The sequence below is a fragment of the Thamnophis elegans genome, chromosome 2, assembly GCF_009769535.1.
Source record: "Thamnophis elegans isolate rThaEle1 chromosome 2, rThaEle1.pri, whole genome shotgun sequence".
Taxonomy (NCBI): domain Eukaryota; kingdom Metazoa; phylum Chordata; class Lepidosauria; order Squamata; family Colubridae; genus Thamnophis; species Thamnophis elegans.
In genome coordinates, this window is record NC_045542.1 from 106138861 (window position 1) to 106152583 (window position 13723).

At 38.1% G+C, this 13723-nt stretch overlaps 1 protein-coding gene across 2 annotated transcripts in view; it reads left to right on the forward strand.

The window, feature by feature from the left end:
- The first annotated feature begins 1552 nt into the window (after positions 1 to 1552).
- STAB1 (stabilin 1) overlaps positions 1553 to 13723 on the forward strand; it is a 126900-nt gene continuing 114729 nt past the window's right edge. Inside the window, exons 1-3 of one of the 2 annotated variants that reach the window (XM_032209352.1) lie at positions 1553 to 1594; positions 5155 to 5307; positions 9611 to 9744. In XM_032209352.1, coding sequence (XP_032065243.1) covers positions 5227 to 5307; positions 9611 to 9744 — 215 coding nt within the window. In that variant the 5' untranslated portion in view covers positions 1553 to 1594; positions 5155 to 5226. Of the gene's footprint in view, positions 1595 to 3695; positions 5308 to 9610; positions 9745 to 13723 lie in introns of those variants that run through there. The other variant, XM_032209350.1, reaches the window with a different exon arrangement.

The window sequence follows — 13723 nt, forward strand, 5'->3', positions numbered from 1 at the left end:
AGAGGAGTCAAAAATAGTTGTACTTTATTGTATTTTTCATTTTAGATTTTTCCCTTAATTAAGCAACAGAAAAAGCAAACTAGAACGAAGAAATGCACAAAGGCTTCTTCTCATACGTGTTGTTATATGTAAAGTTTTTTACCTGAAGCTTCAGTGATTACCATATTTCATTATAATCACACATAATTGGGGACTGACAACAGAATGAAAAGTAATGCTTTCCCCTCCATATCTTTAGCTTAAATAGTTGCTTTTAACAAATGAAACAGGAAAATAATTCTTAAACAGCTCTTGTTATTTGTATAATTTACCTGTCTTTGAGACAAAATACTGGTCAGAATTGAAGTATCAATAATTGTAGTCCTAGATATTGCCAGTAGGTGGCAATGGACAATTATTCTTTACAGAGAAAGTGATAAGTCATTATCTTACAGTATTGCATCGTAACTAAAAGTCTCGACATTCATTCAAAACTTCCCTGTGGAGTTGATCGGCTTTTATCAATTCCAAGGTTTGGAATACCCCATAATATCAATCTGGCATGAAAAAAAAAGATCCAGATGAAAATTTCCAGAAACACTATCGCCACAATTTTCAAATTGGTGGAATAGTGAGAGAAGATATATTTATTACATTTTGAATCCCAAACAGCTGCTTAATTAAAGGTGCTATGTGTGAGTCATCCTAAAGTATTCCTTAAGTGAAGCTCCCCAGGGTTTGATAGAAATCAAATTGTATGCATAACGGTATAATAGACAATTAGGGAAGCTAAACCTCTCGTCTTCAAATGACTAAAGTATTTTTCAACATTAGCATGAAATCGAAAAACTACACGTAGTTTAACCTTGTACAGGTAGTCCTTGACTGACAATAGCTTGCTTAGTGACCAAAGTTATAATGGCACTGAAAAGAGTAACTTTACCGCTATTCATACTTTTGACCATTGAAGTCATGCACCAATTGACTCATATCCCAGAGTCAAGCAAAGGCAATGGGGATACCAGATTAATTTAGCAACCGTGTTACTCATTTAACAACTGCCATGCTTCATTTAACTGTGGCAAGAAAGGTTATAAAATGGGGCAAAACTCACTTAACAAATATCTCAGTGGCAAGAGAAATTTTGGCCTCAATTGTGGTCATTAGTCGAGGACTGATTAAAAAAAAACACTTTCCCCAATATGTATATGGGAGATTATATCCATTCTAAGAGGTTTTACCTACTCAAGGATAAGGCCTAAAGGCTCTCTTGTCTATTATCATCCCTCTTTGTATATATTAATATTTAATGTATTTATTTGAAAAATTTCCCACAGAATAAAGATACATAAATGGTTAATGAATTCATTATTTATATAAAAATGTAGTTTGGGTGCTTACAGATACAGGTGAAACTCAAAAAATTAGAATATCGTGCAAAAGTTTAACAGACCTGGTCTGTTGCTCAGTGGTCCAAAGTCCTCTTTTCTGATGAGAACAACTTTTGTATCGCATTTGGAAACCAAGGACCCAGAGTATGGAGGAAGAATGGAGAGGCACACACTGCAAGATGCTTGAAGTCCAGTGTGAAGTTTCCACAATCTGTGCTGATTTGGTGAGCCATGTCATCTTCTAGTGTTGGTCCACTGTGCTTCATTAAGTCAGGGTCAATGCAGCCGTCTACCAGGAGATTTTGGAGCACTTCATGCTTCCTTCCGCAGACGAGCTTTATGGGGATGCTGACTTCATTTTCCAGCAGGACTTGGAACCTGCTCACACTGCCAAAAGCACCAAACCCTGGTTCAATGACCGTGGGATTACTGTGCTTGATTGGCCAGCAAACTCGCCTGACCTGAACCCAATAGAGAATCTATGGGGCATTGCCAAGATAAAGATGAGGGACATGAGACTGAACAATGCAGATAAGCTGAAGGCCACTATTGAAGCATCCTGATCTTTCATAACACCTCAGCAGTGCCACAGGCTGATAGCTTCCATGCCACACCACATTGAGGCAGTAATTGCTGCAAAAGGGGCCCAAACCAAGTACTGAGTACATATGCATGCTTATACTTTTCAGAGGTCTGATATTGTTCTATGTACAATCCTTGTTTTATTGACTGCATGTAATATTCTAATTTTCTGAGATTGTGGATTTGGGGTTTTCATGAGCTGTAAGCCATAATCATCACAATTATGACAAATCACGGCTTGAACTATCTTGCTTTACATGTAATGAGTCTATCTCATATATTAGTTTCACCTTTTAATTTGCATTACTGAAATAAATGAACTTTTGCATAATATTCTAATTTTTCAAGTTTCACCTGTAGAAGAACAGCTGATCTGTTCTAAAAGGTTACTATGAAATAATATGTTCTCAGGTAAAAAAGAAAACAGTTATCTTGCGATCATAAACAAATTAGAGATGATGTGACCTCTGAATAAATCACGAGCTGAGAAAGTCACACGGTTTTCTGTGAATCATTCCATAGTCTGCTGTATGAAGAAGTTTGATGCTTTTCTTTGGGTTTTCCCCCCTTCTGTTTCTCATGCAACAGACGTGGCAAACAGGCTCATATGTTCGGCTAGAGTCAAGTGAAACAGACCATGCAAAAGGCATGCCTTTTATCTGTTTATCTTTTCTTACAGCAAAATGTATAATGCTATCTTTGTAAAATAAGGGAAATCTTCAATTAAAATTCTAGCATACTTGTTGCTATTTCATTGTTTCTAATTGTATATCTATCTGTCTGTCTGTCTGTTTATCTATCTATCTATCTATCTATCTATCTATCTATATACAATTAATTGATACAATGTTTGTGTGTGTATATGTGTGTGTGCGTGTCTGTGTGTGTGTTGTATTTGTGCTGATAAATAAATAAAGGGAGACTAGTATAGATCTATTTCAAGCTATTTAGCTCTCATCAGCTAGCCATACCCTTACTGGCTAGCTGATGAGAGCTAAATAGCTTGAAATAGATCTATACTAGTCTCCCTTTATTTATTTATCAGCACAAATACAACACAAATGTAACAAAGGCAACAGTAAAAATATTGGGTTTCTGTCGTGATGGTCTCTTGTGAGGAGCCGATAAACAGATAATGGAAGCAGTTAGCTTCCTCCAATAATTGGGGCATACCAGAGGTTGTGACACTATATATATATATATATATATATATATATATATATATATATATATATATATATATATATATATATATATATATATATATATATATATATATATATATATATTTTGTGTGTGTGTGTTTGTATGTATATATGTATATATGTATATATGTATATATGTATATATGTATATATGTATATATGTATATATGTATATATGTATATATGTATATATGTATATATGTATATATGTATATATGTATATATGTATATATGTATATATGTATATATGTATATATGTATATATGTATATATGTATATATGTATATATGTATATATGTATATATGTATATATGTATATATGTATATATGTATATATGTATATATGTATATATGTATATATGTATATATGTATATAGGCATAGGCTTAGGTTTAGGATCAGGATTAGGTTTAGGTTTAGGTTTAGGTTTAATAGATTTATATGGCGCCCTTCTCCCAAGGACTCAGGGCGGCATATATATACTGTATGTATGTATGTATGTATGTATCATTTTGGACATGTTTATACATATATACTATATCATAAACAGTGGCAACTGTGTGTGTGAGTGTATCCAAAAGTTAAAATGGTAGTCACAACTGTACAATCAAAGACCCACCCCACTTTTATGTATGTTGCACATATATTGCTATATATTTTAAAAGCAGCTTCAATCACACTGTTGTAGTTTAATTTATTATTGTTGTTGTTGTTTAAAAGGTTATTTTAACTTTTTAGATTCCTCTTTAGATCGTTCACATTCTTTAATTTATAGGAATACAAAGCTCACATTGGAATATTTATTACAATACAAATATACATGGGCCTCATCTAATGACTAACTGGATAATATTTTTTTATTGCTCATAAAGAGACATCCTGTTAACTACTTAAAAAGTTAGTATCTAATGGCAGAGCTCTAAGGCTATCAGAATATAAACTGTCCTGAGATGATAATTTACTGAATAGAAATATTTTACCCATTCCATTCCTAGATTTCCATAAGAACAGAAATAAATCAATAAAAACAGGCAATAGTGTTTTGCATGTTGATGAGCATTGAACTCCGTGCTATAATTCTACAATCCAAACCTTTGGTTTCTAAAATCATTTGTTGAGTCTTACACAGAGGCTACTTTTAAGCAGCCATGGGCATGTACATTTTCCATTTGATACAACAACTGTTCATTTCTAACTTCACAATCAAGCAATCCTTTATTCAGCGTAGCATTATTGTGACAGATGATAGAGCAAATATTCTGTGTTAATATCAGATACCAAAAGTTTAGAGAGAACTTGAGGATGACTTGAAGGACTGGATCTACAATTAATATTGGTCCAGATAATTGAAGGTAGGGAGGAGAAAGAGAAAGAAGGAAGAAGAAAGGAAGGAATATTGGAGGGGAAATGTAATCAATCATCAGCAGTATGGTTTGAAAATCAAACACTTCAAAGAAAGTAGGCTTAATGATAATTTCATATGGATTGTTCTTCGTAGCAAGAAATAACCAGGAAGCCACTATATTTATAAGCAGCATTTTTTTTCCTACATTGCTATCTTATATTTCATGCTTTTATTGATTTGCTTTTATTCATTTGTTGCTGGTGAATTAAAAGTTGTCCTGATATCGTATAAATTTACCAACTAGGTTGTTAACAAAATCTAGTTCACTGGGCAGCCTTACTTCATTGTTAAATACACAATCAGACTTCCATTCCAATGAAAAAAAAAGAAAGGATTTCCTTCTGTCTGTTGTAACTGATAGAAGAGAGGAAACTTGTTAATGTTCCTGTTTTGGGTAATCCATTGTTTTCCTTTCTCGGGATCATTTTCATACTTACTATGCCTCCCTGCTTTTTCCTTTTAAATCTGCTGACAGTTGAGGCTTAGTCAAAATGCTGCTCCTTCTGAATAGTTAGGACTAAGAGATTTACATCATGCAAAGGCTTTCGCTCTTTTCTCATTTAACTTCACAGTTTTTTGGGTCCCATTTTTAGTAGGCGGTGTTATTTTATCAAACCGAACACTTCCCTTCCTGCTTTGAGCAAAGAGATTTCTTCTGCAAAAACATGCCAAGGAAAATTGTTGGATTAGTCTTGTTCACCCTAGCAACATGTGCAACTTTCCCAGCCGAAGGGCAGAAAAATGAGGTGAGTTTTCTGTTCTCTGAGGGGTGAAAAGCTCTGACATTTTAACTTGGAAATAAGCTCTGGTGAACTTGGGAAAATTAGCTTGCTTCTCAGGCAAAAGTGGTAGAATCTTTCAGCACTTAAAGGGGCAGCAGGATGTTTGAAAAGACGTTGAGGGGAAAGAATAAATATTACTTCAACTGGAGAAAGCATTCAGCTTCCCACTTAATTAGACCTTAGAGCTGTGTCTGTCCTTGCACTATGTGTATGGTTTGGGAAAATACATGTATAAGATTGCAAAGATTGATGCATTTTCATGAATTAAACAACTAACAACTTTTCATTAGAATTAGAAAGTTGGGTCAAGTGATTTGGCAATTCCTTTAGCATAACCTAACTATTTTTAATTGTTAGTGTAAATATTTGTAAAAGTTGAATAATTCCCTCTTGTCAATTATTCTTATTTAAACATTGATGAATGTATGGTCTAATCCAGGATTGCAATAGGGCAACCCCTTAACATTCCTTGAGGCCTCCCAGAGTAGAAAAAGTAAAAAAATTGATCTCCCTATTCCCACCCCACTTTTGGCGATTTTAGGGAAGCTAAGGGGGGAAATGCATGCCTTATGGCTTACAAATACTTAAGACACCATTTCACCATTCCTTGACTTGCCAAATGGACCCTGGCCCTATCCATTTTTGTTGTGAGATCTTGGCAGGGTTGTGGAAATTCTACGCAAGTCTTTGATCCTGGTGAACCTTACCACCCATGTTTTTATTTAATTCAACTTTGCAAGATTTCTTCCCCCTTCCCCTAATATATTGGAAATCTGATGGTCCACCAGAGCCTGGTCTCAAAAATCACTAGGAATTGGGTGGCATGTACATTTTAAATAAAATTTTAATACATTTCAAAGAATAAATTATTATGTTGGTTGCAAAATCAGCTAGATGTTTAGACTGGATTTTGCATTTTTATTCATCTATTAATCCTTCCCAAGAATCTGGGACAGGCAGATGATGTATTATTTTTATTATGGTTGGTTGCACAGTCTGCCAGATTCTTCTTCATCATCCTCTTCCTCCTTCTCATCATCATCACATTCCAATCTCCAGAATTTATTTTGAACTCTCAGTCCTTCCATATATACTTTTCCATAATGAATCAAGAATTATAATTTCAGCTGCATAATTTTAGGAAAAGAAAAATAATTTTATTCCTGGTTGTAAAACAACTTATTAGCAGATCTCCTTGCCAATCTATTGCTGTTTACTCAAGATCTGTAAAAAAAAAAATTCACATCTTGAACAAACATTTATGAAGTTAGAATGGATCAAAAAGTAATTATTGATAAAGATCCTAATAATGTAAGTGTTTTTTAGATACAAAGAGTTATGAATAAATGTATGTCTTCAGGCCAGTCATTGTTCCCATCCCAACCCACCTCACTCTGTTGTGGGGAAAATAGGAGGAGGAAGGAGTATTAAATATGTTTGCCACCCTGATTATTTATTTAAAAATAAGTAAATAAATCTGTAGAGGACATCAGAAGTGGGAGAGAATCATATAGGAAAATGGATTTGTCCCCTTCTGAGAAAGAAACTAGGGCTATGCAGCAATCCAGTTTCAACAGGAAAAGATGATTTGGAGAAATCTGGATATGTTCAAAGCATTTGTCATCCTTTATCTTAAAACAGGAATCTTTATCTTTTCTTGAGATCACACAGCTGCAAAGTGTATAATTTTGGGTGCTCTAGGAGCACCTGTAGAATCCAAATCATTTCCCCTGTTGAATCTGGATTTCTGAGAGCATTTAAAGAGCTATGTTGAAACTGAGCTTATCCAAATTTAAAGAACTCAAATAGGATGAATTCCAATAACCCTCCCAACCGCTCGACCCACAAAAAAAAACTGTAGAATGATGCTGTGTTCATATAAATCTGAACAGAACAGGAAAATAAAATGGAAACTTCATTCATTATATGTGTCTTTATAATAATATGAATAACAGTATTATGTGGCTAAAGTCTTTTTTTATATATATAAATGTCTTGTTGCTATGTACAAAAACCACAAAAAGAGAAAGGGAATTTACATTACTTTCTAGTGCTTAAACAAATATATCATATTACCATACAATAAACACAAAATGTTAGGAATGTGTCAACAATAATGGTGTAGTGGGTTCGAAGAGGACTGGGTGTATTGACACTGCGCTAAAAGTCTAAAGAATTACATTCAGAACTCTGATGTTGTCATTTATTGCCTGCAACAGGGAGCAGATTACTGAAATGTTACCATTTGCAGAATGGGATTATTTTCCAAATTAGAACATTGAGCCAATAATTTAATCTAATCCAGCAATGATTTGTCTGTATAATTTGGTTTTAACTTTTTAAAGTTAACTTTTTAAAACCCATTTTAATGGGTTCAAGTGTTTGTGTTTATTTAGAGTATATTTCCATAACATATGGAATAGAATCTTGCACTTATTGAAAAGTGCAGTACAGCAATAGGAATGGAGTGGGCATCCCCTTCCCAGAGAAAACTCACATATCAACTGCTGAACTGGAGAGACTTAACAGAACCAAATAAGAGAGTTGGATGGGACCTTATAGATCATCTAATCCAACCCCTTGCCCAAGCAGGAGACCCTACACCATTTCTGACAGATAGCAGTCCAATCTCTTCTTGAAAGTCTCAAGTGATGAAGCCCCCACAACTTCTGAAAGCAACTCTTCCATTGGTTGATTGTTCTCACTGTCAGAAAATTTCTCCTTATTTCCAGGTTGAATCTCTCCTTGTTCAGTTTCTATCCATTATTCCTTGTCTGGCCTTCAGGTGCTTTGGAAAATAGGTTGACTCCCTCCTCTTTGAGACAGCCCTTCAAATATTGGAACACTGCTATATGTCTCCCCTGGTCCTTCTGTTCATCAGATTAGCCATGCCCAGTTCCTACAACTGTTCTTCATATGGTTTAGCCTCCAGTCCCCTAATCATCCTTGTTGCTCTTCTCTGCACTCTTTCTAGAGTCTCAACATCTTTTTTATAGTGTGGTGACCAAAACTGGATGCAGTAGTCTAGGTGTGGTCTTACTAAGGCCTTATAGAGTGATATTAGTACCTCACCTGATCTTGATGCAACTTAGAATTGCATTGGCTTTTTTGGCTGCCATTGCATACTGTTGGCTCATCAATTAGATGCTGGTCACATTCAGAGGAGTCATTCCTTCACAGAGTTATATTTGTATCTGGATTGCGAACAGGGACCTTACTACTATGGTCAAATATGTAGAAGTAAGATATGTAGATGTGAGAGCCAATCTATTCTTCCTCAAAGAAACAACAGAGCACCAGAAAAGATAAATACCTTGCTCCAGCCTCTTATCTGCTTGCTCTCTGCTTCCCTCCTCCAAATTCCCCAGGCATGCCCTCCCCTCCCCCCATTTTCTTCTGATGTGCTTCAGGGCTCTTTTATCTACTTTTGAACAAAACCCAAATTTCCCCAGTGTTGGTGTAGTTATCTGAGTGAAAACAGATCTCTGTGGATGGTGGGTGAACCCTGTTTTTGCAGTTGAATGTATCAGGGTCCCAAAATATGTTAGTTATGGCCTTATTGTCATCGGGTTCATAAAGCAGAACCATCTGGGCAGAAGAATGGGGAAATGAAAGGTTGTCTCAGTTTTGTTATAACATTGTTGGGGAAGTGCTGCTGACCGAGGTTAAAGTGTTGGCATGGGGGCATTTTTTTCTGGCATGAGCCAAGGTGGCGCAATGGTTAGAGTGCAGTTCTGCAGGCCACTTCAGCTGACTGTTATCTGCAGTTCAGCGGTTCTAATCTCACCGGCTCAAGGTTGACTCAGCCTTCCATCCTTCCAAGGTGGGTGAAATGAAGACCCAGACTGTGGGGGCGATATGCTGACTCTGTAAACCGCTTAGAGAGGGCTGAAAGCTCTATGAAGCGGTATATAAGTCTAACTGCTATTGCTATTCTGCTCATGTTGCAGAAAAGCCAAAACCAGTAATTCATTAATGGTTTGGTTTGTCTCCAGAATCTCTGGGATCTGTTGCATATATAGTGCCCATATTTCTCAGCTGGCATGCTGTGATGGTGGGGTTGGGCAGTCCAAACCATCAGACCATGTTTGATCAAGGAAGGCTGGCATGTATTAGATATGGATTGATCAGAACTATTTCCAAATGTCTGTCGTTTGGCTTTATCTCTGCAACAGGTTTGAAAACCTGCTGATGCTGCTTGTTATCTTTTAAATGAGTTGTGGAATTGTGCATTCCGTATAAGAACTATCGCCTTCCCTTTTTCCAGTTAACCTCAATGCGATGTGACCGGAAGTTCATATATAGGAAGAATACTCCTTGCACTACTTGTGCTCTAAATCGTCAGAAGGTGAAATGTCCAGCTGGATGGGAGCTAACTTACACACCACAACAGCCATGCAGGTAAAAGGTGCTCTTTTCTATCTCACTGTGTATTATGTATTTTAAAACAGGGATTCCTGGTGAATCAAAGGGCACTTTGCTTAATGGTAAAGCCATAGGAATGGTTTACACCTATGGTAAGGTGACCAGATTTTCAGATTGGAAAAGAGGGACACCCTTGACCGGGGGGGGGGGGGGGGGGGGGGGGGGCTTGATTAAAAAAATTTTTTTTGTCAAAAGGTCACCCCAGGACACTGAAACCAGCATAAATACGAATCTGTTGCCAAACAAAATTTTGAACACGTGACCATGAGGATGCTGCAACGGTCGCTAAGTGTGAAAAATGGTCGCAACGGTCGCTAAGTGTGAAAAATGGTCGCAACGGTCGCTAAGTGTGAAAAATGGTCATCAGTCACTTTTTTCAATGCCATTGTAACTTTGGTCACTAAATGTTTTCCCCCTCCTCGAGACTCCTCACTTCTTCCTTCATTCCTCTTGCTGATCTACCTTCACCTTATCTGTCTTCTGCTCTTTCCCTCTCTTCCTTCCTTCCTCCCTCCTTCCATCCTCTTCTTTCCTCACTCACTCCCTTCCTCCTTTTTTCTCTTCCTTCCTCCTTCCATTCTTTATACAATATAAAATTCAATGAGGGTGAAACACACCAAATCTGGCAAAGCTGCCTTGCACCAACCTGGCCTGCCCATAGAATAGCAGCCACTTTGAGACACATAAACCTGGTCTGAACATATTGCATCACAAAGATTTGCAAAGATCACATTTGCAAAAAGGAACATTTCTTGTAGTAAATACATTTTATAAACAATTTAAAAGTAAAAATCCCCCCAAAATAATAAAAAAGGTATTCTATAAATAAAAGAAATCCTTAAAAACCATTGTTAAGTATTACACCAGCAATAATTTATACTGTCACCATTTCAAACTATCATCAGAAATACGAATCTGTTGCCAAACATCAACAATTTGATCGCATAACCATGAGGATGCCACAACGGTCGCTAAGTGTGAAAATGGTCGCTAAGTGTGAAAAATGGTCATCAGTCACTTTTTTCAATGCCATTGTAACTTTGGTCACTAAATGTTTTCCCCCTCCTCGAGACTCCTCACTTCTTCCTTCATTCCTCTTGCTTATCTACCTTCACCTTATCTGTCTTCTGCTCTTTCCCTCTCTTCCTTCCTTCCTCCCTCCTTCCATCCTCTTCTTTCCTCACTCACTCCCTTCCTCCTTTTTTCTCTTCCTTCCTCCTTCCATTCTTTATACGATATAAAATTCAATGAGGGTGAAACACACCAAATCTGGCAAAGCTGCCTTGCACCAACCTGGCCTGCCCATAGAATAGCAGCCACTTTGAGACACATAAACCTGGTCTGAACATATTGCATCACAAAGATTTGCAAAGATCACATTTGCAAAAAGGAACATTTCTTGTAGTAAATACATTTTATAAACAATTTAAAAGTAAAAATCCCCCCAAAATAATAAAAAAGGTATTCTATAAATAAAAGAAATCCTTAAAAACCATTGTTAAGTATTACACCAGCAATAATTTATACTGTCACCATTTCAAACTATCATCAGAAATACGAATCTGTTGCCAAACATCAACATTTTGATCGCGTAACCATGAGGATGCCACAACGGTCGCTAAGTGTGAAAATGGTCGCTAAGTGTGAAAAATGGTCATCAGTCACTTTTTTCAATGCCATTGTAATTTTGGTCACTAAACAGCCATGTTCCTGACTTAACAACCACCATGGTTCACTTAACGTGGCAATAAAAGGTCGCAAAATGAGGCAAAAATCATTTAACAAACGTCTCCCTTAGCAACAGAAATTGGGGGATCAATCCTGGTCGTAAGTCGAGGATTACCGGTAGCCAATTGCAAAAGGCAACTTTACTTGGAACAGGTGAGATTGTGCCCGGATCCCTTTCATGCCAACATCCCATCCTGTCCATGGGGAGAACTCCACAGGCGGACAAAAGCCCCAATCCCCTCTCAACCTCCAGCTGACTCTGCCATCCGCCATAACCACACATGCCCCTCAAAGGCAAAACTCAGGGGGCTGAATTCTACAGGGGGAGGAGTAAAGGGGGGATTTGAGGGGCAGCCCAAAGCACCATCTGTCTAAATTTGCATCAGGCAGGCAGTAACATTTTCATAGACCATGATCAGAGGAGCAGCTGATCCTATGGAGAGACTCCTCCTGCATTCAGTCCCAGGCCTACAAGTGGAAGTACCCTTCCTTCCTTCCTCCTTTCACCTTCCCTCCCTCCCTCCCTCCCTCCCTCCCTCTTTCTTCCTTCTAGCCTTCCTTCCTTTCCATTCTTTCTCCTTCCTTCCTTCCTCTTGCCTATCTGCCTTCTGTCTTTCTGCTCTTTAGATCTCTCTTCCTCCTTCCTTCCTCTTTCCATCCTTTCACCAAAAATCAGGATGTTTTATTAGCATCAGCATCATTCTGCTGAAAATGCCAGATTCTGTGGTACTTCTGGATGAGATTTAGAAAATTACAGAGACATGAGGAACCATTATATAATTTCACTTGGCAAAACTCTGATTAAAATAATAGCAACAAAATGTAAGGTTTTTTAATTTTAAAACTCTAGCAAAACATAGATTTATTTCCAGTTTAGTTAATTAATGCCATTATAAACAGGAATGCAATTGATTAAATAAAAATGACTTTTTCTTTTATTAAGAATACTTATTCTACACTAAACTAGAAAATATTTCATAGGCCCTTCAACAAGTTTGTTACAAATTTTCAGGATTGCATGCATTCTTGAAACTGATACCATGTAATGTTAAAAAGCAGATAGCTAACTAAGTACACTAAAAACCATGTTTAATTATTTGCTACTTGAGGCCAATAGCAATGATGAAGAAATTTCTGTCATCCTCAGTGACAATATTTTTAGGGCCAAAAAATAAAACTCTGTATATTGGATCTGTTGAATGGAGAAAGGCCTGCCCCCCCTCCCCCAAATGAGACACCTTCCATGATAATAGGAGAGGAGAGCCTGGAGACAGCAATCACAAGGCAGAACGTAGCTAAGAGAACGGAAACTTGCCTCTTGGAAGGAATGACCCGGTTTGGCTCCCACTTTCAACAATCGAACAGAGAAGCGAAGAGGCAGGACAGACGAAGCGGGAGCCAAGCCAGGCTAGAGTGTTGGGCTGAAGGAAGGAGGGATACACACACTCGTGTTCTCCCCCTTCCTCTCTCTCTCTCTCTCTCAAATGGCAAATCCGAGCCCGGTCCCATGCCTTCTCCCAACCCCCGCCCTGTTCTCTTAGCTCTCCTCTCCTATTATCGTGGAAGGCGTCTCATTGGGGAGGGGGAAGCAAGCCTTTTTCCATTTCAAGGAGCTGCCGCTCCTCCCCCCCACCTCTTAGAAGTCCAGCCAGCTGCCCGCCAAGCTCTCCGCGGAGACTCACCCAGAGTTTTCACCGCGATTTGCCTGGTGAGGGGAGGCGGCAGGTTGATGCAGACCAAATCCACAGTATAATAAATATAAGTATAATAAATACTTGTATTTATTATACTTGTATTTACTTCCTCCTCCTTCTCCTCGCTGCGATCTGGTTGCTTCCCTTCACATCTTTGGAACGGCTTGGCTCCTTTTTTTTTTTTTTTTAGGGCGCCCCTCCGTTGGGAGGAGGTGGAGGATAGGCTCCAACTCTGCCCAGAGAAGGAGTCCGAGCGCTCCGGGGAAACGCGGCAAGCAAGCCAGCACTTCAAAGTCATGTTTCGCTGAATGACGGGCAAGTTCTAAACTGCCGGCATGACTTTGAAAGGGCTGGATTGCCTTCTGCATGGGCCGACGTGGAAGGCAAGCGGCAAGCCAGCCCTTCAAACTCATGCTGGCACTTTAGCGTGCCCCTCAGCCGCCATTCAGCGAAACATCTTTCGCTGAATTGCGGGCGAGTTCTAAACTGCCGGCATGACTTTGAAAGGGCTGGATTGCCTTCCGCGCGGGCCG